Raw genomic sequence first — 24,554 nt, forward strand, 5'->3', positions numbered from 1 at the left:
TTCAGCTTCCTCTTACCACAGGAATGACATATATTTTTCCTTTTAGTCATATGTACTTCATTAATATATCACCTGATTTGATTAACATGACTTTGGAGAACATTGAATTTTTTGGCTAGATTTTACTTCGTTTTTATTGCTGATAGTGTTTATAAAAATGTTTTATAGTTTATGGTCAGCTGTGAGAAAGACTAACTCAGATCATTTGTTAATGTTGGAGCCCATTTTGTAGAATTCGTTGTGCATTTATTTAAAATATATTTATTCATAGCTATACATATATTATACATGTATACCTGCTCACAGCATAAAGTATTTCATGACATACTTGTAAGAGTCAGTGTTCTATGAATTCACTAGAGAAGTTACAGCATTTTGATTATGATACACGAAAAGAAACCCAAGTCATTTAGCTTAACCCTTAATTTCATAAACCAGAAAACTAAAATCCAAGATAGATTGGGTGACTTGGTCTAGATCACAAACCAAAGTTAGCCATAATTCGGTAGTGTAATGCCCGGTCCAAAACCTCATAGATAATCTTATAATCAATGGACTCTTTCTGAATGCTAGTCAAAATGTCCTTTTGTGTGAATTTTAATGTACCGTCATCAACTGCATGATATTCTTCCCCATACACAAAGTGTTATCTTTTTATTGTCCATTTCAAAATTTTCCGTGTTAATATTAAAGTTCTAGGAAAAAAGGCTAAGAATAACTGCACATTTATTGAGTATCTCAGTGTGCATCATACCATTTGGTCATTTGAGGTTGCAACAAGTAAAAAACAAACATAAAACCCTTAAATTAAAATAAAAAACTTTGCCCTGACAATGTTACAGAATTAACATCCATAAATTTACTTTTCTTGAAAAATTTATTTTCTTTAATTTTGTTTGTTTCCTGTTACATAATTTATATTTAAATTTACATTTATTTATCCAGAGACTATGTCCAAATTTTATGTCCTCTTTTCTGTTATCCTGGAGTTTGGTGAAGAAATCTGTACTTAATTTAAAAAAGAAATCCTTCTGACTGACAATATTGTTAGCTAACTATATATTTCTTAGGCCCATGTCAAATATCATTGCTTATTTTAATAAAGACTGTTTAGTTAGACTAAGAAAATAGTAAATAATAAGGGATGGCATCCGTTAAGTATAAACACTGGATTATTTTTCATAACATAACAGGTCAACAATATCGTTTTGAGGCTGAACTCCTTTACTCCTTTTACTGTAAGCTATTGAAGCCAAACTCCTTCCTACCTTTGTTCATTTATGATGGTGTAAAATTTTAAAATTAGGATCTACATACAGAACAATGCAGAATTATATAAAAATATTTGAATATTGAAAAATAAAGTGGAAATTATTATTATTATTATTTAGGTACAGGGTCTTGCTCTGTCACCCTGGAGTGCAGTGGCATGATTACAGCTCACTGCAGCCTCAAACTCTTGGGCTCAAGTAATCCTCCTGCCTTAGCCTCTGTTAACCATGCTGGTCCTGAACTCCTGGCCGCAAGTGATCCTCCTGCCTTGGCCTCCCAAAGTGCAGGAATTATAGGCATGAGCTACCATGCCTAGTCCTGAAATTACTATCTTCTTCCTTAACCCCCACCCCCCCCAAAAAAAAAACAAAAACTTCCTTTTTTCTTCATATTTACATTTTAATTGTATATGCTGCAATGGCCTATTTGTATCACCCCAGAGTCATGTGTTGACATCCTAACCTGCAATATGATACATTAGGAGGTGGGGCCTTTGGGAGGTAATCAGGTCATAAGGGTAGTGCCCTCATGAACAGGATTAGTGTCCTTATAAAAAGATACATGAGAGCTTGCTTTTTTTCTCTGCTCTTGCTATGTGAGGATACAGCAAGAAGAGGACCATCTGCAAACCAGAAGTGGGCCCTAACCAGAAACTATATCTGCTGGCACCTTTATCTTGTACTTCCTAGCCTCCAGACTGAAAAATAAATGTTTGTTGTCTATGACACTCCATCTAGGGTAATTTGTTATAGCAGCCCAAAGTGACTAAGACAGATGCTAACAAATCGAGATTTATTTTAAAAACTATTCTCCCGCTATGAGTTCAATATTTGTATTTCTTTACAATGATTTCAGAAGAGATTACAAAGAGATTAATATACTTAAAGAATCAGACTCTTGCAAACAGTGACATCATTAAAAAGAGCTTATTTTCATTAACATGTGATTAACAGGAAGGAGATGATTGGTGAGTTTTCTTCGTAACCAGGTTCACTGTGGATAGGAAGGGCCTGCCTTCCTTCCCACCATGGAAATCCTAAAATCACAAGCTCCAGCCTCCATCAATGATGACAGGGTTACCAGTTACATAAGCAGACTGCAGTGATAAACACAAGGAGACAGAACAATTAACCAGGTTTGATACAGGCTGTATTTTCAAATTTTCCTGTGACTAGGATAACTAAACAATTTACTCTTGTCCTAACAGGAAACCTCACTTAAACACTTAATTCAGGGAAATCCAAATTAACATTTGGTTGACTTAGAACCGCTGAGTGTCCTGTGATCTGGAACTGAATGGCCTCTGGCTGGTGTCTAAGCACCTGTCACTGTTAGGTATTTGGTCTCAGAATCCCCAAATTAAGGAACAGTGATGTATAGCCATTCCCCAAATTAGGATATAGGCTAAAAGCACATTTTCATTTTGAAACTCAGAACTATTCAAAACTAGCTAAGTTTTATGCCACTAATAAACTTTTGAACATAAGTGTATCAGTCATAAAATGGTCATATTAATGACCACTTTTTAAAAAAAGACAGCATATATTTAGTTGATCAATTATAAGTGGATAATTCTAAGAGCTGAAGCACACTAAATGTGTTTTAAAAATTTACATGAATAATAACTATAATCCATTAAGCTATAAAAATATTCTATATTAGTTTCAGATATCCAAATCTTTATAAAACTAAGGAATTTAAAAAATAATTGCTGGTTTATTCCCATAAATTTTTCATTTTCTAAATAAGGCTGAAGTGATCTTTTTGGTAGAAGTTTAAAAATCTTTTAACTTAAAATGGATAATAAAGACTCAAAGAGTCTAAATTCATCTGAAGCCTGAAACAATGGAAGAGGAAGTAAGGATATCATAATGAATAGAGAAATTTTAAGAGTTCAATGTATAAAAGCTGATAATATACAGTAGGTGAACTAGGAAGTTATTAGTCACTTCACCAAAGAAATACCTCCAACTCCCCCAGGTTCTTTTAAAAGATAAGCTCTGTTACACATATGAACTCCTCTGGAAACCTCTAAAAAGCCAAAGGTACTTTTGTAGCACATTTCAAGCCACAACACTTCCAAATATCTTGTAACCTAAGCTCTGGCTAACTAAGGGTAATTTAGCTTATCAGCAGTACCCAAATCAAATGAGCTCTTCTGAAGATATGGATTCAGAGAAATCACATAGGCTCATGTGCTTCTTCATTAAACATTTGTCTATTAATTTCCCCAGCTATTAACAATTGTTGTTAATAGTTGGGAGAAGTTCTGAGAAGAAACTGCGCTGTCACGGAAACATTTCAATCCCTGTATTTGTCACATTCACCAACTATCTGGTGTGCACCAAGTTACTGGGAAGAGGAGCTATCAGTTATTCCCTCCTCGCTCCCGCCTAGTCCCCTTTCCTTCCCTCTTCTCACACATTACAGTTCCTTGTTCCTGTAGTATTCAGAGACATAAAACAGAGGAGGATGCTCTTGTGCTCTATACCTTATAAGCATCATTTTTGCTTTCATCTTAAGCCATTTAAAAGTAAACAATACCTATTAAGGAAAAAGCTGTTAAACAGATGCAAAGTGGAAGAGATTAAATTAGGAATTTCCATACATGATGACGAACAAGTAAGAATTTTTAAAAATATTTATTTATTTTGAGATGGAGTCTCACTCTGTCACCCAGGCTGGAGTGCAGTGGTGCAATCTCGGCTCACTGCAACCTCCGCCTCCCTGGTTCAAGCGATTCTCCTGCCTCAGCCTCCTGAGTAGCTGGGACTACAGGCGCCCGCCACCACGCTCAGCTATTTTCTGTTTTTAGTAGAGACGAGGTTTCACCATGTTGGTCAGGCTGGTCTCAAACTCCTGAACTCAGGTGATCCGCCTGCCTCGACCTCCCAAAGTGCTGGGATTACAGGCATGAGCCACCATGCCCGGCCACAAGTAAAAATTAATAGAGAAGAAAGAACCAGTGGAATTCTCCCAAACAAGTCACAAGTAAAACTAAAACACCACATGCGAATTCTGTGTCCACTGAACACAAATCTGCTTAATCCTCTCCCCATTTCACTTAAAGCTCTTATAATCCTGGAGGTTCAATTTTTTGACTTGCATTTAATCAGGGTTTCCTCAATTATAATTTTTGAAAGGAACTGTCTCTCAGAAAATTGAGCACTTTAACTTTTTTAGTCCCCCATTTTGTTTGCTACAAGATTTTATGTAAACCTGAATAAGGAAGAATTAGTGGCTCAGATCGAAGTGGTCTTTCTTTGAGCAAATTAAATGAGAACTTATCCCTATCTTATAAATGTAGCATCTTAGCACATATATGCCATAAACTCTCTAAAATGATATTATTTTGATGAGCAAATTGTGGCCAAATGTGATTGAGGGTAATGAGCTCCTTGGGAAGAATAGTGCTTACTTCATCAGAAGCCAAATACACGCAGAGCATGGCTATTTCTTCTGCAGTTGCGAATCTTCCCGTCTTTTGTCTCTTCAGGAAATCATTCCGTGCCTGTGACCAGAGACCATACCAGACATTAGTGATGGAAGCAGCTGTATGTGCTCACCTGCATCTTGTTCAAGGAGTTAAAGGCAAGAGAATCCACTGGCTTGCTGCCTTGATGAATAATCAACTAGGGTTATGGTGATTCTTTTGCCAAAGTTACTCAAATTGTTTGTGTTATACTAAAACCCACAGATATTGTGACACATCAGAAAGCTAATGTTAAAGGATGAGGGCATTATTTTTTCATCTTCGAAAGTTGTGGTAAAGTATACAGAATATAAAATTTACTATCTTAACCATTTTAAGTGTACAGTTCAATAGTGTTAGGTACATTCACACTGTTGTGCCACCATCACCACTGTCCATCTCCAGAACTCTTATTTTTATTATTATTATTTTTTCTTAGAGACAGAGTCTTGCTCTGTTGCCCAGGCTGGAGTGCAGTGTTGTGATCATAGCTCACTGTTGTACCTCAAACTCCTGGGCTCAAGCGATCCCCCAGCCTCAGCTTCCCAAGCAGAACTCTTTTCATCTTACAAAATGGAACCTCTCTACTCATTAAGCATTAACTACTCATTTCCCTCCTTCCAAGCCCCTGGCAACTACCATTTCACTTTCTGTCTCTATGAATTTGTCTGCTATAGGTATGGAAGAGGGCATTTATTAACCAAAGGTTTAAATACATTTTAAATGCTAGATGTACCTCTTCAGGATTTCCTCTGGCTTGTATTCTTTCTTGTAGAGATGGCGTATCAACTGTTCCTAAATCAAAGGGGGATATTCAGCTTGGTTACTCACTTAAACTGAAAAAGAAATCGATAACTAAACTTCCTTTCCATATGACAATCAGTGAGATTCTTCTCCTTGACTTAAAATGACAACTTTTCAGCTGCCTGCCTGAGGCCTCTTATTTAATAGGCTTATAATTTCTTCAATAACATTTCTATGATTTTAAAAACACAGACTATGATTCTTCGTGACACTATGTAGGGACTCTGGATGAATCACCCAGCATTCTCAAGGACATATATTTTAGTCACATTGCATTTATATGATGCTTTATGGATTTTAAATACATTTATGCATATGATCTCAGCTAATCCTCACAATAACCCTGAGATGTAGATAAAATCGTACAAGCACTTTGCCAGCTTAAGGAGCCAGTTTGCCTCAATGATCTCAAAACCATTATTTGCTGTCAAGTTCACTGTGGCATCTTTGGGGACAATCCCATGGCTACCATAGTCCTTGGTAATTCAGGTGGCGCTAAATTTTTCTTATCACCTTGCCTATTTTCATTGTTTCAAATGCCTACTTTTAACCACAGTTTCAAGTTTTTAATCAAAAATATAATTTAATTTAAAGTTATTTTACTTTAAAAAAGAAAAATAAGAACAACGCTAACATTTTAAAATTCCACTTAGTTTATGGTCTCCTAGAGCACGTTACCCAGACTTTTTTGTTAACGGACATAAACTGTTCATTCTCTTTAGAGGGCCCTTTTTTCAGACTAAAGAGTACTCTGGCAAATAATGTGATCTTTCTGAGGTTGTAACAAATGGTTTTACAGTCATACTTCACCCTTAGATCATGTTCCTGAGAGTGCCATAGATTTGATCTTTATTCAGAAAACATTTCTTAATTTTAGCATCATTTGCTATTTTTTTCTGATGAAGCTGGAAATCTTCAAAATCAGAAAGCCTGACTCTGTTTTGGAACCCCCTCTTTAGGTTGGTTATCTGTCTCTTGTCACATTTTACTATAAGCAGCCAGCACTTTCAAGACTCTGGGTAGAAATCACCTTAATTAGATCACCCAGTTCATTAGGAACATCTTCTACTTTCACACTACAGGCAACAGTGTTGATGTACTTTCTGAAACTGTATGACAAAGACACTCTTTTTTCTAATTTTCAATAATATTTTCCTCACTTTCCTCAATAGCCTCCTTAAAGTCCACAGTTTTACCAACAGTGTGCACCTCAAGCTTTCACTAACACTCTCTTCAGAATCCTTACAGCTTTAATAGCTTTCTCCCTCTGAGGTAAATGAACATCATATCTTACATATGACTGGTACTAATGGCTATTAAATAAGAACTGTAGAGCAAGCCCATGCCTTTAGAGTATTCCAGTGTCACTGGGTTCAGCTGTGTCCATGGCACAGACATACTATGCCAGGTTCTACACAAGTCTGGCTGGAGATTTGTGACTATACAACCATCAGCAGCATCTCAGACATACTCAGTCCTCCTCAAGTTTTTTTCTGTGATTGGTTCACTGAGTCACAGCTAGTTCCTTGTTCCAAAGAGTTTGATAACATATTTTCCAATCTTCTGATAAGTCCAGTCGCTGAAACAACCACATTTTCCAAATCATTTTACCATTTATTCCACTGGGTAAATGGCACCAAGAATAGCTAGACTCAAGTATCGCCAGGATGTACATTAAAACCCAATGAAATGACCTCTCATGCATTCTTCTTTTTCTTAGTGTTACCTACGTTTACATTTCTGTTCCAAGAAAAATAAAACAGAACATCTCAATCGCTGAAATTCTGTAGCTTGGGGGATGTTTAGTTTCCCCTCTTTAAGTCAGTGGGTTTCAACTGAAGATTCAATCAGAATCTCTTGTGGGTCTTTCTAAACGACACAATTCTCTCCATGAACTCCTTCCCTAAATTCTGGCATGCCCTTCAGGTTTGAAAGGTCCCCAGGTCATATTGAAATGTTTCCCTTTCACACACCACCCCCCATATCAATTGTGCACTACCAAGGGAAACCTTGATCCTGGATATGCAATAATTTCCTTTTAAAGAATATTATAATCCTTATTAGATACCTTAAGTTCCTTTTAGATTGGTAGAACCAGGTAAAATTACATATCAATTTAATAAACACATCTACGGTTATTGTGAAAATGAGACACACCCCTATAGTTATTAAGAAAAGGAAAGTTCTGCTTTTCTTCTTTGCTTTGTATGAGGGATCGGCACACCTTTCTTGGTAAAGAGGCAGACAAAAAATATTTATGGCTTTGAGAGTCATTTTATCTGTTGCAACTATTATACTAAACTCTGCCTTTGTAGCATGAAAACAGCCATAGGCAATAACACAAGCAAATTGGGTGTGGAAGTGTTTCAGTAAAACTTTGCTTACAAAACAGGTGGTGACCCAGATATGGCCCATTGGCCATTGTTTGCTGGCCCCCTTTTTATAGCATCAAGGAAGGTTAATGCCTCCTTTTTATTTATAGGCCACCCCAGTGGTTCAAATGATTTTAGTGGATCCTTGTGTTTTGGAAGACTCCCCTTACTTTTCCCTGCTGTCCTGTGAGCGTGGTCTATTTTCCTCCTTCCCTTGACATCTTTCCCCTGAAAAGGTCAACCCTGATCAGCTTCCCAACAGAAAGCCTGGCCAACTATGTCTCTTAGCCACTTGCTTCTGAATTGTCCAACACATGAGTAGCATTTAAGCCTTTTGCATCTGTGGCTCGTTCCCAGTGACTTAGGATCTCCATCTCAGCTTACAACTGTACTGTTATCTTAATAAGCCCAGCCCTCACCCCTTTTTTCTGAACTTTTCCCCAGAATACAATATAACATATGGTAAACAAACTTTTATAGATACATTTCACGGTGGCAAACACAGTGTCAGAAGGCCAAGTTCACAGCCCTGCTGTGCCTTACTCACCTGGGCACACACAGTTGCACCTGATGCCCTGCTGGATGAAATCTGCAGCCACAGATTTTGTGAGGCCAATCACGGCTGCCTTGGTTGTGCTGTACACACATCTGTTCACAACTCCTGAGGGTGGAGGAAAGGTTCAACAATTGAAGGAATAAAAAATGTATTTTCCTTCAGAAAGGTAACACAAATAAGTTTTCCCAGTAGCCATTTTCATGCTTTCTCCCACATTCCTCCCCTTTTAAAAAGATTGATATCAGATTTTTTTCCTTCAATAGAGTCAGTTTCTGGATCTAGGGAAATAATATCAGTATAGGCACAACTTAATGGAGACTTAATTGAAATGCTGAACTTACTTAACATTGGTAGTCTTAGTTTCTCATCATCAGTTGCCATAACTCTTAGGCAGATTCCAAAAGAAAATGAAGATTAATAACAAAACAAAACAATACAACAGGAGGCCTAGGCACTTCTTTACATTCCTCTCTTGTGTATGTTGAATATGTGTATCCTTGCAAAGAGAAGAAATGTTATCTCAGCAGTAACTATTTCATTTTAAACTCACAGATCCAACTATGCCAGATTGTGACATAATCCACATTTTGTACTGCTGTCCTTGTCCTTCAACTTGACTTCTCGCTGATGGCTCAGATCAACTGTCTTTGTGAAGCATTCCACAAACTCACAGGCAGTTATTTCCCTGTATTTTGACAGCGCTTTGTACAAACCTCTGTTATATATCATCACACTGGAGAAGATGATGTTTGCTGCCTTGCTCCTAGTTTTGGACTGTGAATTCTTTTATGGCCAGAGCACATACCGGTGCTCAATACACTATTTTAAATTAATTAAATGTTAAATGGTTCTTTCTCCCAGTTTGATGTTCATTTCCATGTCCATTAGAAAGAATAAAAGGGAGGGCAAAAATACTCCACATTTTAATTTAATTTTACCACTGGCTCACATCGAGAGCAAAAGATCTGTGGTTAAGGAACTTAATACCAATTTTGAAAAAAGCAGTTTTGAAATCATTTCAATACTTGAAATTATAATCTCTGCTATGCCTGTTCCCAAACGCAGAGCTCTTAATGATGTGTGTGTATGAGCATCGCAGTCCTCAGAAGGAGACAGACCCACCTTTGACGCTGGAAGCCACAGAAGACATGTTGATAATATTGCCAGATTTCTGAGCAAGCATCTGCCAAAACAAAACAAATACCAAAAAAAAAAAAAAAATCCACTTTGTGGGCTAAAATACTACCTTTTAAAAAGATTTGCATTTTCTTAGGGTTTGCAGAATGAATTTAATTACTGTATTAGCTAGTCACATGAAGCACTATTAAGCAGTCTTAACAGTGAACCCAAAACACCTCATCAACTATTGCTGGGAAATGATGGCAATGTGACTGCACTCACTGGCATTTCCCAGGGGGATTACCACCTTCCCATGGTACAAGAATGTCAGCAAGACTACAAATGAATGCTGACTTAAATGAAATGCGAATAAATGTTGTTATTGTGTGTTACTGATGTTGGGAAACTTACTCCATTCAACACATATTTTTTGAATACCTACTGAGGCCAGGTATTGTGCTAGGTCCAGGAGATTACTGCCTACAGGAGGCAACCAGTCTGGTTAGAGTGGCTGACATAATCCACATCCAGCCACAGCAGAGACCTCCACAGAGATCTAACAGCAGGGTGAGGGCAGAAAGGGAGCAATTCAGGCTGGGTGACTCTCAGAGGGGACCTCCTGAGAAGGAAGGATATGGGCTGAATTTTGAACACTAGAGTATTAGTCAGAAAAATAAAAGAAAAGGATGTTTTGAGGAGTGGGTACACAGGTATAAAGGTTCCATCGGGAACTGGGAGGAGGGGCTGGGTCTGGCTGGAATGCAGGGTGTGGAAGCAATGAGGCTGCAGAGGTCAACAAGGGCTGAATTTAGAACCTGGGTTTTACCCTGAAGGTGATGCAGTGACATTGAAGGGTTTAAAGCAGAGGAGAAGTGGCATGTTCAGACTTGGGGATTGCAAGGATTACTGTGGTGCCCAGAGACTAGTGGAAGCTGATGCAGGCTTCAGGAAAGAGTGATAAAGGTGGAGCTGCAGAAATGTCTATGGGTAGCTGAGGAGGAGAGGGCTGAGGCAGGATGGGCAGGACCTTGTAGATGGTTGCTGCAGGGATGGTGGGCCTCACCAATTTAGGGCAGTGTTTCCTAAGAACACCTTCTTCAGAATTCCCCCACTAAAGTGTGAATTTATTAAGATGAGGGTCTTTGGCTGTTTTGTCCTCCTAGACAGTGTACACAGTAGGCAGTCAATAAATGTTGATGAATCAGAATCTCCTGAGGTGCTACTTTAAAACACAGATTGCTGGGCCCTGTCCTATAGCTAAATAAATATATAATAAAGAAAATTGCTATGAATTTAAAAATGTTTTCAAACTTTACTAATTATAACATGTACATAGAAGTCTCAATAGGCAGTGTAAAGGGCCAGAGAAAAAAAATGACTTCTGTTGGGACGAGTTTCTTTAGCAGCTTTTAGAAAAAGAGGTGTAGGAAAGGAAAAAGTAAATAATTGAATGGATCCAGGATTGGTGTGGCCAAGATTATTGATTCCTTAGGATATTCTTCTGACTTTGTTCTGAGATTTAGCTACTAATTGCCCCTAAAAACAGAATCTAAACTAACCCGAAGGCACTATGCTGAATGGAGTAAGTGGATACAAGGAGAGGCTGACTGTAACCCAACCAAGCTAAGGAAGACAGCAGGGGAAAAAATAATGTTTAACTTAATTGTGTGTTTTATATAATAAAGAGGATCATAATGAAATGGGGTTCTCATAAAAAGTGTCAAGAATGTTGGTCAAGTGTAATGGTGTTGAAAAGTAAGCCTTAAAATTGTTCTTTCTTATCCAATTTAGCAAATAGCATTCCCCATTTAAAATACATATAGAATACATATACCCCAATTTAATACATAAAGATGGGTTATTATGTAGGTTCAATCTCTAGTCCTCTCTAGAAATGCAATATTATCTCAGGCAAAACCTTAGAATAAAACCACCTAAGAGACATTACATTAGTGCTGCCCCCTAACACTTGCACTATCCATTCAACCAAGTTCAACCGAGGTCCCTCTGCTGCTTCTAGAGCCCCTAGTTGGTACCTGTTCCCATGCTGCCTTCCCAGTCCAGGTCAGGAGCTGTCGTCACGGTGTCAGGCTCTCCCTGGCTCCCCGTGCAATAGCCTTCTCTGGCAGGCATGACTATAAAGTCAAGTGCCTGGTACATAGCACTGCTATCTAGGATTGACCTCCCAGAAGCTTAGGTAGGGGCTAGAAATACCCCTTAAGAGTCCCTGGAGCTGTATCTAGTTAGTCTTACTCTGACCCAGCCCTTCTGTCTCCATTGGCCAGAGCTCAGCCCCTAACCCTGGTGGAACCTGGCCACTTGGGTCTCCAGTGGTTCCTGCTGGACTAACAACCTTGATTCATTTATTTATTTGACAAATGTTTGCAGAGCACCTCTATATGCTGAAGACTCTTCTAAGACACAGCAAGGTGGGGGAAAGAAGCAAGCAAACAAACCAACCCAAATAACAAAGATATCCCCAAATCTTTGCCCTAATGGATCTTCTCTTCTGGTGGAGCCTGGATTCTGCATTGACCACTTCTTAAAGTATTTTCAACTTGTTCTCTGCCTTTTGACTGATCTTCCAGTCTTGGAATGCTTTCCTGTGTATCTATCCATGAATAAAAATTTCCTATGAGTGTTCCTATGTTCTGACCAGCTGACCTTCCAGAGCTGCCTAGACTCCAAATCCTAGCTTCCCCTGGAAAGTTCTAACATGGGATATGTGTGTCATAGTTAATGATACAGAGGATCATAGATAATTATGGCTGGAAGCGATTGTGTAACCTATCATCCTCATTTTTTAGCTAAAAGAAATATGTACTGGGAGGGTACAAGTGCCATCTCTATGGCACATGGCCAATTAGGGGCAGGGCGCAGACTGCACCTAAGGACTTCTGATGATAGAGTCCAAGACCAGGATTCGATTTTGTCAAGGTCACTTTAAACAAGAGGCACTAGAACCTTCTAATACCATATTCCTGCCATTAACATCTCTTGGGATTTTTTTTTAAACAAATCTGTGTTTTTGGCCCACATGGATAATTGTTAAGATATTGTAAATCACAAGCAAACTCACTAGTTTGCAAGATAATGTTTGTATATTTTAAAAATTAACACGTTTACATTTCAGCTCCACTGTACTCCACACCTACTTCCTTTACTAAAATTTGTAAAGCATTTTAGAGCCTGGTTTTGCAAATGAGTCTCATGCATGTGCAACAGTCTTACCCACGATGACTTAAGCTTTCCTCCTATACCACAGTCTCTGCTCTACCCCTGTAACCTATGCAAAGGATCTGTCTTCAAAAATACATTCGTGTTCCAAATACTATAGTTTCTCATAAACTCCAAATAGGCTAAAAAATCAACTTACATTAAAAAAAAAAATTCATTACAAAAATTTGCTAGTTCAACATTCTGTGGACCCACCCAAAAATCCCTTCTAGGCACTAAACAAGTAGATTTTTCAAAGTCCCTTCATTACTAAGTCAGTTTCTCTAATTTTCCTGTTAATGTTCATCTGGAACCTTCTTAACATTAGGTTGAATATTCAGAGTAGAATATCAGCCCTGCTGTGCCATTAACAAAGCTCTTCTCCTGCCCAGACATGGACAGGACATCAAATCCAGCTGGGATGGAAGGGAAAAGTGGTTCTTCTGCATTTCACTAGGTTCAATTTACAACCTTGAGTTGAGCTGGCTCTGTACCCAGTCAACCCCTTTCATTGTCTCAGCCTGCACTGTCTGCTACTACTGGTTTATAAGCTCATTTGAAATCAGGGATGTATGTTGCTCATATTTATACTCCCCTAGAACACTTTATATAGTGATTTATACCAAGAGGTACTTAATGCTAGTTTATAAAATAAAATTTTAAACATTGATGAGTTGTGTGAAGGCTTGAGAATTCAAGGAGGAATGCTGTCTTGAGCACACACTGTCTCTCACCTGCCCAGTACCACTGTGGTTCAGATCAAAACAAGAGCGAAGGGAGAAGCTTCAGGGCAGAGAAAAGCAATGGGGTACATCCCTCTTGAGAGTGTGAGCCTAGACTGAAATTCACGAAGGGGCTCAACGTCCAGGCTTCAAATCTTGGTTCTAACCATGTGCTAGTTGGGTGACCTTGAGCAAGTTGTCTGAACTCTCAGTTTCATCTTCTGAACAATGGATGAGATAATAGTATCTACCTCATACGATCATTCCAGTCTCATGTGCCTCCCTGCTGTTACCTCTGCCTGGAATCATCTCCCAAGGTACCTGAATGATCAGCTGTCTCACTTCTTGGACTGCTATGCCAATTTCACCTTTGCGGTGGAGTCCAGAGGGGCCGCATTGATATCCTAGCTTCTTTCTCTTCATTATACTTAAAACCACGCCACATATTCTATGTCTATTTGATTACTAATTGTCCCATCTCACCCCCAATAATGGAACCTGCCTTATAGAAGGCACTTTGTTTAGTTCACTTGTGTGTCTTCTGTGCCTAGAATGGAGCCTGGCATGTGGAAAGTGCTTAATAAATATTCCCTGAGTGGATGAGCTGGAAGGTTAAATAGATTAATTTATGTGAAATGCCTTGATATAAAAGTTCAATGCAAGTTAATCATTGTGTTAGTTATTATCACTCTTCAGCACATGTGGGAATCCCTTCTGTGTGCCCAGTACAGAGACCTAATGTGGTGCGTATCCTGGTGGTGGTGGTGGAGGTCTTACTTTAGGAAGGAATGCCTTGATCATCAGGTACATGCTGCGCACATTGAGATTCATCGAGAAGTCCCAGTCTTTCTCCTCACAATCCAGGACAGTTCCATGATGGACAAAACTAGAAGAGTGATTAAACAATGGAAGAATAACTGCCATTAAAATTTTTCTATTCCATTTGCTGATTATTTTTATTGTCACTTAGTGACTTAGACCACTGTCTCTTTCCCTTATCAAGACTTTAAACAATTCATAGTATCACTTAGTATATTATATTAGTAAGAATCCCAACAACTTAAGCTAGAAATGTCATCTGAAAACAAGATCCTTGTTTTCCAAACAAAAGTATGGTCACCGAACATAAGAAGCTTTATATTAATTGTGCTGGAAACATCAACGCCATTAAAAACAAACAACAAATAAAGGAGAACAGGGCTAGGCATGGTAGCACACACCTGCAGCCTCAGCTACTTTGAAGGCTGAGGCAAGAGGACCACTTGAGCCCAGGAGTTTTAGGATGCAGTGAGCTATGATCATTCCACTGCCCTCTAGCCTGGGGAACCAAGACAAACCCTGTTTCAGAAAAAAAAAAGAGAGAGAAAAAAAAATCTGCCCTATTTGCCTATGTGATTCCTATTTCAAGAGCAACAGTGCCCTCAGGTGGCACAGATTTAGAATTCTCAAGGGAAATCAAAATTGCAAGGAAAACAAGTGTCTCAACATCTCAGAGCAGCAAAGTGATACTGCTAGTGTTCTAACATACTGAGAGATGTTAGTTTGTTGTAAGAGAGACGTTAAGGCAGAACAAAACAAACCCTTAAAGTAGCTTTCACTATTTTTCAAGTTACGTTTTCTGAGGGAAGCTTCCAAAACACTGGAACCCTTACTGATTTGGTCCTCTGGACCCAAATTATGTAATTCATTATAAAATATTGTTGGCTATGACTTCCATGTACCAAAGTTCTGCTTTTTCAGTCAGAATGTCAGTTTCATGACAGCAGGAACCACATGATTATTTCTACATCCCCTACATGGCTGAAAATTTAATAGATGCTCAGAAACTAACTTTGCTAACTATTTGTTTCATGTTTCTGGGTGTATTCTTACATGAGGATGGAAGACTATTTATAAAATAGATGATCAGAAATTATTGCTTTAATTTAACTTCCATACATTGTAACACATAATACAGCTTTGTATCAGTACCATCTGTCTTGAGTAGACCTCATTTGCCCCAGATCATGTCAAACTCTAAGGCTGTCTTACCTGCTGAATTTTATGTGTAATGAAAATGCTGTGTAATATCTAGCCATATTTCCCAAGGAATATGTCATGGTTCACAATGAATGATTTTGCCACATTATGAAAATTCTTTGAATGAAAGTCATAGAAAACTTTCTGTAAGGAAAGTGAAACTAAAAAGTTATGAATTACCCAGCAACATTAAAGAGAACATCAAGTCTCTCAACTTCATTGGCAAACTGATCAATTTGTTTCTTCTTTGTGACATCAAGGACACGAGTTTGAATACCTGAAAAATAAAACAAGAGACACTATTCCTAAAAATGTTTAGCCTTGAAGGTTTAGCTGTTTTGAAGTGTGAAGTGTGAAGATTGCAACATCTATCCAGCTAGGCTTCATAGATTGCTGACCTTCTTACTAGGGTCTTAAGAATCTTCAGAGTCTCATTAGTGAACTTAAAGTCCATCTTGACTCCTCCAATAACCCATCCATCCCTCTTCCTTCCTCTCTGTCCATTTTCCAAGTTGAATAATAAGGGTCCTTTCTGAGTAATGGCTTTATAGTAAAGAATGACTGGTGTACATTAGATGTTTCTCAGTAAGCCAGCAGTAATAACTGAAAATGGACTCATTTGAAGTTCTTACAAACTTCAAACATTAATTTTCTCCTCTTTGCAGCTTTTCTCTTAATTTTCTCTTCTTTGAGGTATAATTGAGAAATAAAAATTGCATATATTCAAGATGTCCTTCCCCTATCCTTCCCCTGCCAGAGACTGGGTTACTGGTACCTATACAGTAATCAGAATTTTGTCTGAGTGAGGGGTGGAGAAGAGCAAGTGTTCTGGAATAAGAGACTGTTTCTATTTGTGAGCTTCCCCTTTATGTCATTTCCATTATTTATTAGAAATGACTCTGTTAGTTAAGGGTATCCAGTCAAATACATGTATTTCTGGACTAAACTGCAAGGAGAAGAAATGAGAGGGTCAGAAGAAGGGATGACACCCCTGAAGGCTAGACATGAGAGATCTGGCATGGCGGGCACCTGAGAGATACACACTGCACTAGTTGCTGAGAAACTCCAAACAGTGTCTAACAAAAGCAGCAGTCATCATTATAAATATATACACATATTATTTATAATGTGCATAATATATAACATATAGTAATATAATTTATAATATATACAATGTATCAATATGTATACATATAATATATAATAATATATGAATAATACATATAATATATAGTAATATAATTTATAATATATACAATGTATTAATATGTATATGTATAATATATAATAATATATGTATAATACATATAATATATAATTATCTATAATGTGTATTATATTTTATAATTTATAATATATTATAAATAATATGTATATGGTTTATTTTATTTTGGGGGAATATAGAAATAAAAGATTCATAAAGAAAGGGAAGACTTGAAATTTTGTTTCAGAAACATTTCCTTATCTTTGTGCTTCCCCAGTGCAGCAGCTTTACTTTGACTTGTTTGAATTATAATTCAACATATTCCAATTCAATTAACTAATTCAAGGAACTAATTGCTGTTTGATTATGTAACCTGTTCTATTTTGCTGTAAGGGTTACCTTTCATATAGGTTCTCTGTTCTGATTTCTTTGGGTAAACTGCAATTAAAATCCTTTGGTGTTGGAGTTTGGTTCAGTGGGGTGAAGAAGTGGTGGTACACACCTAATAATCTGGGTACTCTCTTAGGGTTTCTCATGATGATGTGTGATTTTAGAGCTAAGCTGTCTCCAGCCACATGTGGCTACTGAGCACCTGAAATGCAGCTAGTCTGAAATGAAATGTGCTGCAAGTGTAAAATACACATGAATTTTAAAGATTTAGTATGAAAATATTGAGACGTTGGTCAAAGGGTACACTCTTGCAGTTATAAGACTTAATGTACAGTACAGTGACTATAGTTATCAATAATGTATTGTATACTTGAAATTTGCTAAGAGGGTAGATCCTAGGTATTCTTAGCACAAACATACATACACACAGAGGTAACTAAATGAGGTAATGGATATGTTAATTAGCTTAACTGTGATAATCATTTCACAAGGTATTTTACAACATATATGAAAACATCATGTTGAACATCTTGAATACATGCAATTTTTATTTCTCAATTATACCTCAAAGAAGAGAAAATTAAGAGAAAAGCTGCAAACAGGAGAAAATTAATGTTTGAAGTTTGTAAGAAACTTCTAATAATTTAAATAAAAAAGTTAGTAAGAAAAAATTAAAATATTCTATTAATTTTTTAACTTGAGTGCATGTTGAGATTATATTTTAGATATATTGGATAAAAGAAAATATATTATTAAATTAATTTTCACTTGATTCTTTTTACTTTTTTAATGTGGATACTAGAAAATTTAAAATTACACAGGCAGCTCACAACATGTTACTATTGGACAGGGCTATCCTAGAGGAGGAGGGCACGGAAGTGAAAAGCTGTCATGAAAAGTTAACCTAACAACTAGTAAATTTTCACGTGTCAGTTTGTAATTAGGAACTGAATCCCTCAAATGTGTTAGCTAAATAAAGGATTTTAAGTATTTGTCCTCAAATTTTTTTATGCATGTAAGTCACAGATTTTTGTCTATAGGTTCACAAAATATAGATTTCATATCAGAGAGTGAGAATCTAAAAAGCACGGCAGTGGAGCTCAGTAGCTAGGGAATTTTCTTTCAACATGTGAGTGCCATGCTTTATAATACCTTGCAGACACTGAATCCCAAATTCAAGCTGCTGAGTTGCTTACCTGGGTACTTTTCCAGTTCCTGAAGTTTGGACTCATTAATGTCTGTGGCTATGACTTTGGCACCTTCTCTTGCAAAAGCCTAGTAGACACAAAGTACAAATAAATCCTTTGTTTACTTGAATAAACTGTGCTCATGAATGGAACATCATGTGGTCTTTTTCTCCTTTATCTTATTTTCATTGTTCTTTTCCCTATAAGATAGCTAGAATTTTAAACTATCTAGTCTTACCCCTTCTCCATTGTTATTATTTTTATCATTAATTAGAACAATGTGACATACATTGTGCTTGTCATCTGACTTAGTCCCTTTAAGTAATATCAAACAAAATAACGTTCTTAAAAAAATGACAGCTGTTTTCAATACTCTGAAAATACTGCTCTTCTGTAATGAGACTATATATCATTTCTGAGTTTGAGTTACTAAACTCCAAATAATAAGAGAAAAATTGGTTGTTTCAACACTTTTCCTACTAAGAGTATGCTAGTGCTTTCATAAATGTCAAACCATACCCTGCCATTATACTTAAGGTACTGTTATACTTAAGGTGCTGTTATTAGCTTAAGTGGGGTACATAATGTAACAGAAATTGATATAAATCAGGAGAACAAGGTAACCTGTCTTATAACTCTGGAGTCATATATCTAAACTGACACAATTTCAGAAAGCTGTGTAACCCTGTTTGCCCTCTGTAGCGAATATATCATGATGCAGAGAAACTGAAGTAGAGAAGTTTCTCAGAGTCAATGGTTATCAGTGATGTCATGTACTAAATATGAGGTATTCATTCCTTCATCTGCCTGGGGTCAGGAGTAGGGACCTATTTATTTATTTGTTTATTTTTATAACTTAAGACAACAGAAGCACAAAAGTAAAAAAATAAAAAAGCAGAGCAGAAGTAAACAACCATGGCATCAGTCCACATAATTCAATATGTCAAGAGTTAGTAGGCAAACAACAAAGATAGTAACTTATAACTTACTAAGGCAGCTGCTTGGCCAATCCCCTGAGCAGCGGCCGTCAGGATGATGACTTTCCCATCAAGTCGACCCATAATGGAACCTGTGGTTTAATCTAAAGACATGTGTGTTTAATGGGTTATACTGTAGAACATGATCTTGAGCAGGCAGTAACATCTAGAATGAATAGTTCAGTGTGCTCTTTTAAGAATAATTTAGTGAGCTCCTTCAGGAACTTGAAGACAGCACCTCTGTGCAAGTAGTCCCATCATCTGAATTCTCCTAGAATGCTTACTCTGCATACCTAGCTTTGTATATCAAACACATTTACCATAACCCACTGAAGTAATGACTGGTGACAGACATTGGCCATTTTTTTTTTTTTTTTTTTAATGAGATGGAGTTTCGCTCTTGTCACCCAGACTGGAGTGTAATGGAGTGATCTCAGCTCACTGCAACCTCCGCCTTTTAGGTTCAAGCAATTCTCCTGCCGCAGCCTCCTGAGTAGCTGGGATTACAGGTGCCTGCCACCACGCCCAGCCAATTTCTGTATTTTTTGTAGAGACGGGCTTTCACCATGTTGGCCAGACTGGTCTCAAACTCCTGACCTCAGGCGATCCACCTGCCTCAGCCTTCGGAAGTGCTGAGATTACAGGCCTGAGCCACTGTGCCCAGCCCAGATATTACACTTTAACCTACCTTACCCTTCCTTCAGTACCTGGAGAGGACAGCCTCTGGTGCTGAGTTTCCTCACTACCACCATCACTCTCTCCATGACCCCTGCACACATTGCTATGACATTATTTGTGTCCTTACTACTCAGGGCTGCTTCTTGATTTCTCTTCCATAAACTTTTGTTGAGGTTTGCACTATCAATTGCTTATGATTTTTTTTCTCTTGAAAAGATTTCATAGTTGGTCTCAGATATTCATCGAAAAAAAAAAGGATGGAAAAATCAAATCACATCCAATACTCCCATTTTACAGATGAGGAAACTGCTGAAACATGCCCAATGTCATAGAGCCAGTCAATGGGAAAGCCAGAACTAAACTTAGACTTCCAGACTCTTGCTATGTGAACAGTCCAGCCCACAATGCTGCTGATCCTCTTATAAAGTTTAAGCATGCAGTAGTAACACATTAACAGGCATAATCAGTAATTTCTAAAAGATTGAGAAACACTGACACGGGGGCTCATGTGCATGAGATATTTCACCAGTGCTTGGATTATAGATCACAAGGTGAGAGAAAGAGCTAGTAGTGAGGCTGGGGGTGGAGAAGAGTCAAATGACCATCAAATGAGGCTGTCTTCAAGGACACAGGCTCCAAGTCTTGCTGGGCTCTGTAATTAATGTGTGCCTCTGACCTCATACGAACTCACAAAGTGGCTGCTTTGTCCAAGGCATCATATCCACATTTCAGGCAAAAAGAAAGGGAGGAGCAAAAGCCAAAAGGCTTTCAGAGAGGTCTCACCTTTCTATTTAAGAAGGAAACCTTCTCAGAAATTCCCACCTGCAGTTCATTCACCAGATCTATGCTACTTGGCCACTCCTAGCTGCAAAGAGGTTGGAAGTTGAGACTTTTGTTTCCAGCTTTGATAAAGTGAAGAATAGGGGAAAGTGAGTTGGATGGTGTTGATGAACCAACTTACAGTACATGCAAACTAGCCTACACAATCACTCTGTTCCATTATCTGCCTGATTTTGTACAGGTTGATAGCCTTGCCTAAAGGCCTTATATTACCTAGTCCTTTCTCTTTGAACTTATCTCAGTTCTCTCTTTAGCCAAACTTTTTTTTTTTTTATATCCAATATGCTCTTCCATTTCAAACCTCCACACTTGGTCCAAGGTCCACATGGTGAAGGGCAAGTTACTCCTATAGGCAACAGCCACTGAAGGATTTATGGCAAGGGTGTGACATGATCAGATTTGCATTTTGGAAGGACTGCTGTGGAGAACATACCTGGGCAGGAGCATGGGGTGCCATTAGGAGGCTGCTAGGGTTATCTGGAGGGGGGCGCTGGTGAAATAGCAGGGCTGGAGAAAATAGCAGGGATGGAGAGATAGGTGGATTGGAGAAGTGTTTCAGAGATAAGAGATAGGTAGGACCTGATCACCAACGGGGCTAATTTCAAAGAAATGTTATTTGCCCAGTGTTTTGCAGCTATGAATTCAAACCTAGGCCTTCTTGTTGCAGGTCCAAGGGAAGATCTCATGGCATTGTCTCATGGTACTCAAAGCCCTGCGGGCCTCTCTAAATCCCCACTGTGGCACCAGGAGCCTGTGCCTCGCAGACCGCTGACCCCAGGAAGTAATGGACAATGAGGCGCAGCTGCTGCTGCCTCTCTGGGTTTGTGCTGAGGCCACCTTCTCAGGGCCGTTACAAGCCAGTGCCTGAGCACGCATGCTTACTAAGGCAGACTCATTTCTGGGAGACATAGACCTCCTCCCCAACGGATGACTGGCTAGAGAAGCTCCTTATTACCTTGCTGAAGTTCTCTTAGACTACACAGCTGTCTGGGATGCTTCCACTCAACCTGGCTTCCTTCTTTTCCTCCCTCGCGGGTGGACTTGCATCGAGGTCTGACGGCTCTCACAGCCTTACCTAGTTCTCTCCTCATTCTCTCTCACACCAGCATTTCCCCTAATAAAATCCATGCATATTTAATTCTATCTTGGAGTCTGCTTCTTGGAGGAGCAGACTAACACAATTATGTAAGAACTGGCTCCAGGGATCAGCTTACAACTCACTGACTTCCTCTGAGTTTGTCCACATTTTTTAGGCGATGGGGAAGCTTGGCTTTAACAGTGCCTGACCTACTTTGATGCAATGAATTTTTGCTTTTTTACTTCTTACACAAAAGATAAACATGGAATGTTTATCATTTCAACATGGAATGATAGTTTCTAAAGTATAACTTTAGAAAGATATACTTTATCTTTATCCTCCTTGAATCCTAAGCATGGTGCACAAAAGCTATTTTACAACACTGTCATTAGTGATATTGGGTATATGGCCCTGTAAAGCCTCCAGTCAAAGGTTTTGCTAGGAATCTTTGCCAACCGAAGAAGCACTTCCAGAAGAATTGCCGAAGCACAGAGCAGCCTTTCTACGCACTCTGAAAACCTCCTCTTAGCTGGCCTTCCTGTCTTTCTGGGACCAGATTTTGGGGTCAAAGCCTTAACATTTGATAAACTGTAATCTCAAACTAAAACAGATTTCTTTGAGAAAATGAGAGCAAACACGGCCTGAAATGGTAAAACAAGGCACCTCTCAATATATCCAATGTGAAAACCATACATGTTGGCTTCCTTAGTCCAAAAGTTAGAATCAAAATGTTGATTTTTGATTAGCAGAGACACAAACAGCATATTCAGGAAGCCATTGTTTTCAAGAGCCAGGAAGAAAAATGTTCACTTAGGATACCGTAAGAATCCTTTTTTCTTGGGCTACTTTATAAAACATACATACGACAGAGTTTCAGGCTCATTAAAAACCCATCTTTACACTGATCTAACTGCTCAGATTAATTTTGAAACAGGCAACGTGCAGAACAAAACAACATCTAAAAATTAAACCTCCCCTCTTTCCTTTCTAAAGTTTCATTTCAAAAGTATTAGGAAATCTTACTTTAAGCAGCGAGCTGATGGCGTTCTCCAGAACTCGGTGTGAGCAACAAATTTGAGACAACCTTTGTCTGGAAGCAAGTCAAGCGCTTAATATTGCATGCTGGGATTTGTAGTTTCCCTGCTTTCAGAGTTTAGTGGCTCCATCCATACACTTTATAAATGTATGTGCTGCCATCTAGTGGAATCCAGGTAGAACTATGAATTCCAAGTGGAAGGTGAAAAGTGGAAAAGCACCTTAGAGCTTACTTAGGATGCGGAAATCATTTCCTTCACTTCAGTCTCTCCACTTCTCTGTTTTGTTTATGCCTGCTATATGCGGTGCCAGGGTAGACGAGATTGGCTGAGCTGGAAACTGCGTGTGGAAGATAGCAGAGCAACAAAATAGAGGGAACCCAGGTCACTGAAAATTCTGGAGCCTTCCTGTCACTTGGCCTGGATTGTTTTAAGGGAGAGAAAAAAAAAAATCCTTTTTGTTTGAGATACAGTTGTGATTTTTATTTTTTCATGCTCAGACTATTCTAACACTAATGCACATTTAGTGGAGAATGCCAGGAGCCTTTTACTACACTGGGAATGGGGTCAGGGAGAACGTGAAACTTGGATGACAGGGTGGAGGCTTAAAAGGGAACATGTTAACAGCGAAAAACCCGTTTGGCTGAAGAGAACAGAGATATAAGGCCAAAAAGAAAGGACTAGATCTCATGAGCCCTCTAGGTTAGGATAGCAACATGTACTTTATCTGTAGTGCCATTGAGCAGAGTGATTGTGTAGGCTACTTGTATATGTACTGTATAAATTGGTTTCCTCAGCACCCATCCAACTCACTTTCCCCTTTTTTCACTTGTCAAAGCTGGAAAACAGAAGTCTCTACTTCATAGCCTCGTTTGCTGCTAGGGGTGGCCAAGCAGCATAGATGTTGCCAATGAAATGCAGGTGGGAATTTCTGAGGAGGGCCTCCTTCTTAAATAGAAAAGTAAGCCCTTCTGAAAGGCTTTTAGCTTTTGCTCCTCCCTTTCTTTTTGCCTGGAATGAAGATAGGATGCCGTGGGACAGAGCAGCCATTTAGTGAGTTCATCTGAGGCCAGAGGCACACATTAACGACAGGGACCAGCAAGAGAAGGAGCCTGCGGCCCTGATGACAGCCTCAAGGCAACAACTCCTCTGGACTTCTTATGTGAGGACAATAAACTTTAGTGTTTTTCAGGTTTTTTGTTACATGGAGCTAAGTGATTTCTAACAGTCACAGGGGATAAGAACAAAGACTGTGGCGTCAGTAAGACTAGAGCAAGTCCCATATCTCTCTCTCACTAGCTAAGTGAGTAAATCACTTAAATCTCTGAACCTCTTATGTTTCTCATCTGTAAAATGAAGGTAAAATAGCACCTACCTCAGGGATGTAGTGAGGAGGAACGACTAAGCCTGTGAATCCATCAGCACAATGTTTGCCACACAGGTGCTTAATACATGTTAGTGATTCTTATGATGAAGACATTGTTGGAGAAATTTAATTATAATGGATGGTAAAAGTTGCCCTTTTTAATGTTCTTTTAAAAACTGGACTTAGTTTCTGCATGTGTCTATATAAGGTCTATGGTAAAATTGTCCCTCCTTGTTCATTGTTTCAGC

At 38.5% G+C, this 24,554-nt stretch overlaps 1 protein-coding gene across 3 annotated transcripts; it reads right to left on the reverse strand.

Moving 5' to 3' along the window:
• Positions 1-709: 709 nt before the first annotated feature.
• BDH2 (3-hydroxybutyrate dehydrogenase 2) lies at positions 710-23,061 on the reverse strand. 3 transcript variants are annotated; one of them, XM_008955342.6, is made up of 11 exons: positions 22,930-23,061; positions 19,323-19,414; positions 18,343-18,421; positions 15,733-15,829; positions 14,311-14,419; positions 9,599-9,659; positions 8,818-8,859; positions 8,468-8,581; positions 5,481-5,539; positions 4,691-4,783; positions 710-2,368 (listed from the first exon to the last, which is right to left on the reverse strand). In XM_008955342.6, exons 2-11 carry the CDS (start codon positions 19,392-19,394, stop codon positions 2,315-2,317), a joined length of 780 nt encoding a protein of 259 aa, XP_008953590.1. In that variant the 5' UTR covers positions 19,395-19,414; positions 22,930-23,061; the 3' UTR covers positions 710-2,314. The 3 variants fall into 3 exon arrangements, with proteins under 3 accessions (XP_008953590.1, XP_003830012.1, XP_063459920.1); XM_003829964.6 differs by lacking the exon at positions 8,818-8,859; XM_063603850.1 differs by lacking the exons at positions 710-2,368; positions 8,818-8,859 and having other exon boundaries at positions 3,497-4,783.
• Between the last annotated feature and the right edge of the window lie 1,493 nt (positions 23,062-24,554).

This window comes from Pan paniscus, chromosome 3, assembly GCF_029289425.2.
Source record: "Pan paniscus chromosome 3, NHGRI_mPanPan1-v2.0_pri, whole genome shotgun sequence".
In the NCBI taxonomy this organism is placed as follows: domain Eukaryota; kingdom Metazoa; phylum Chordata; class Mammalia; order Primates; family Hominidae; genus Pan; species Pan paniscus.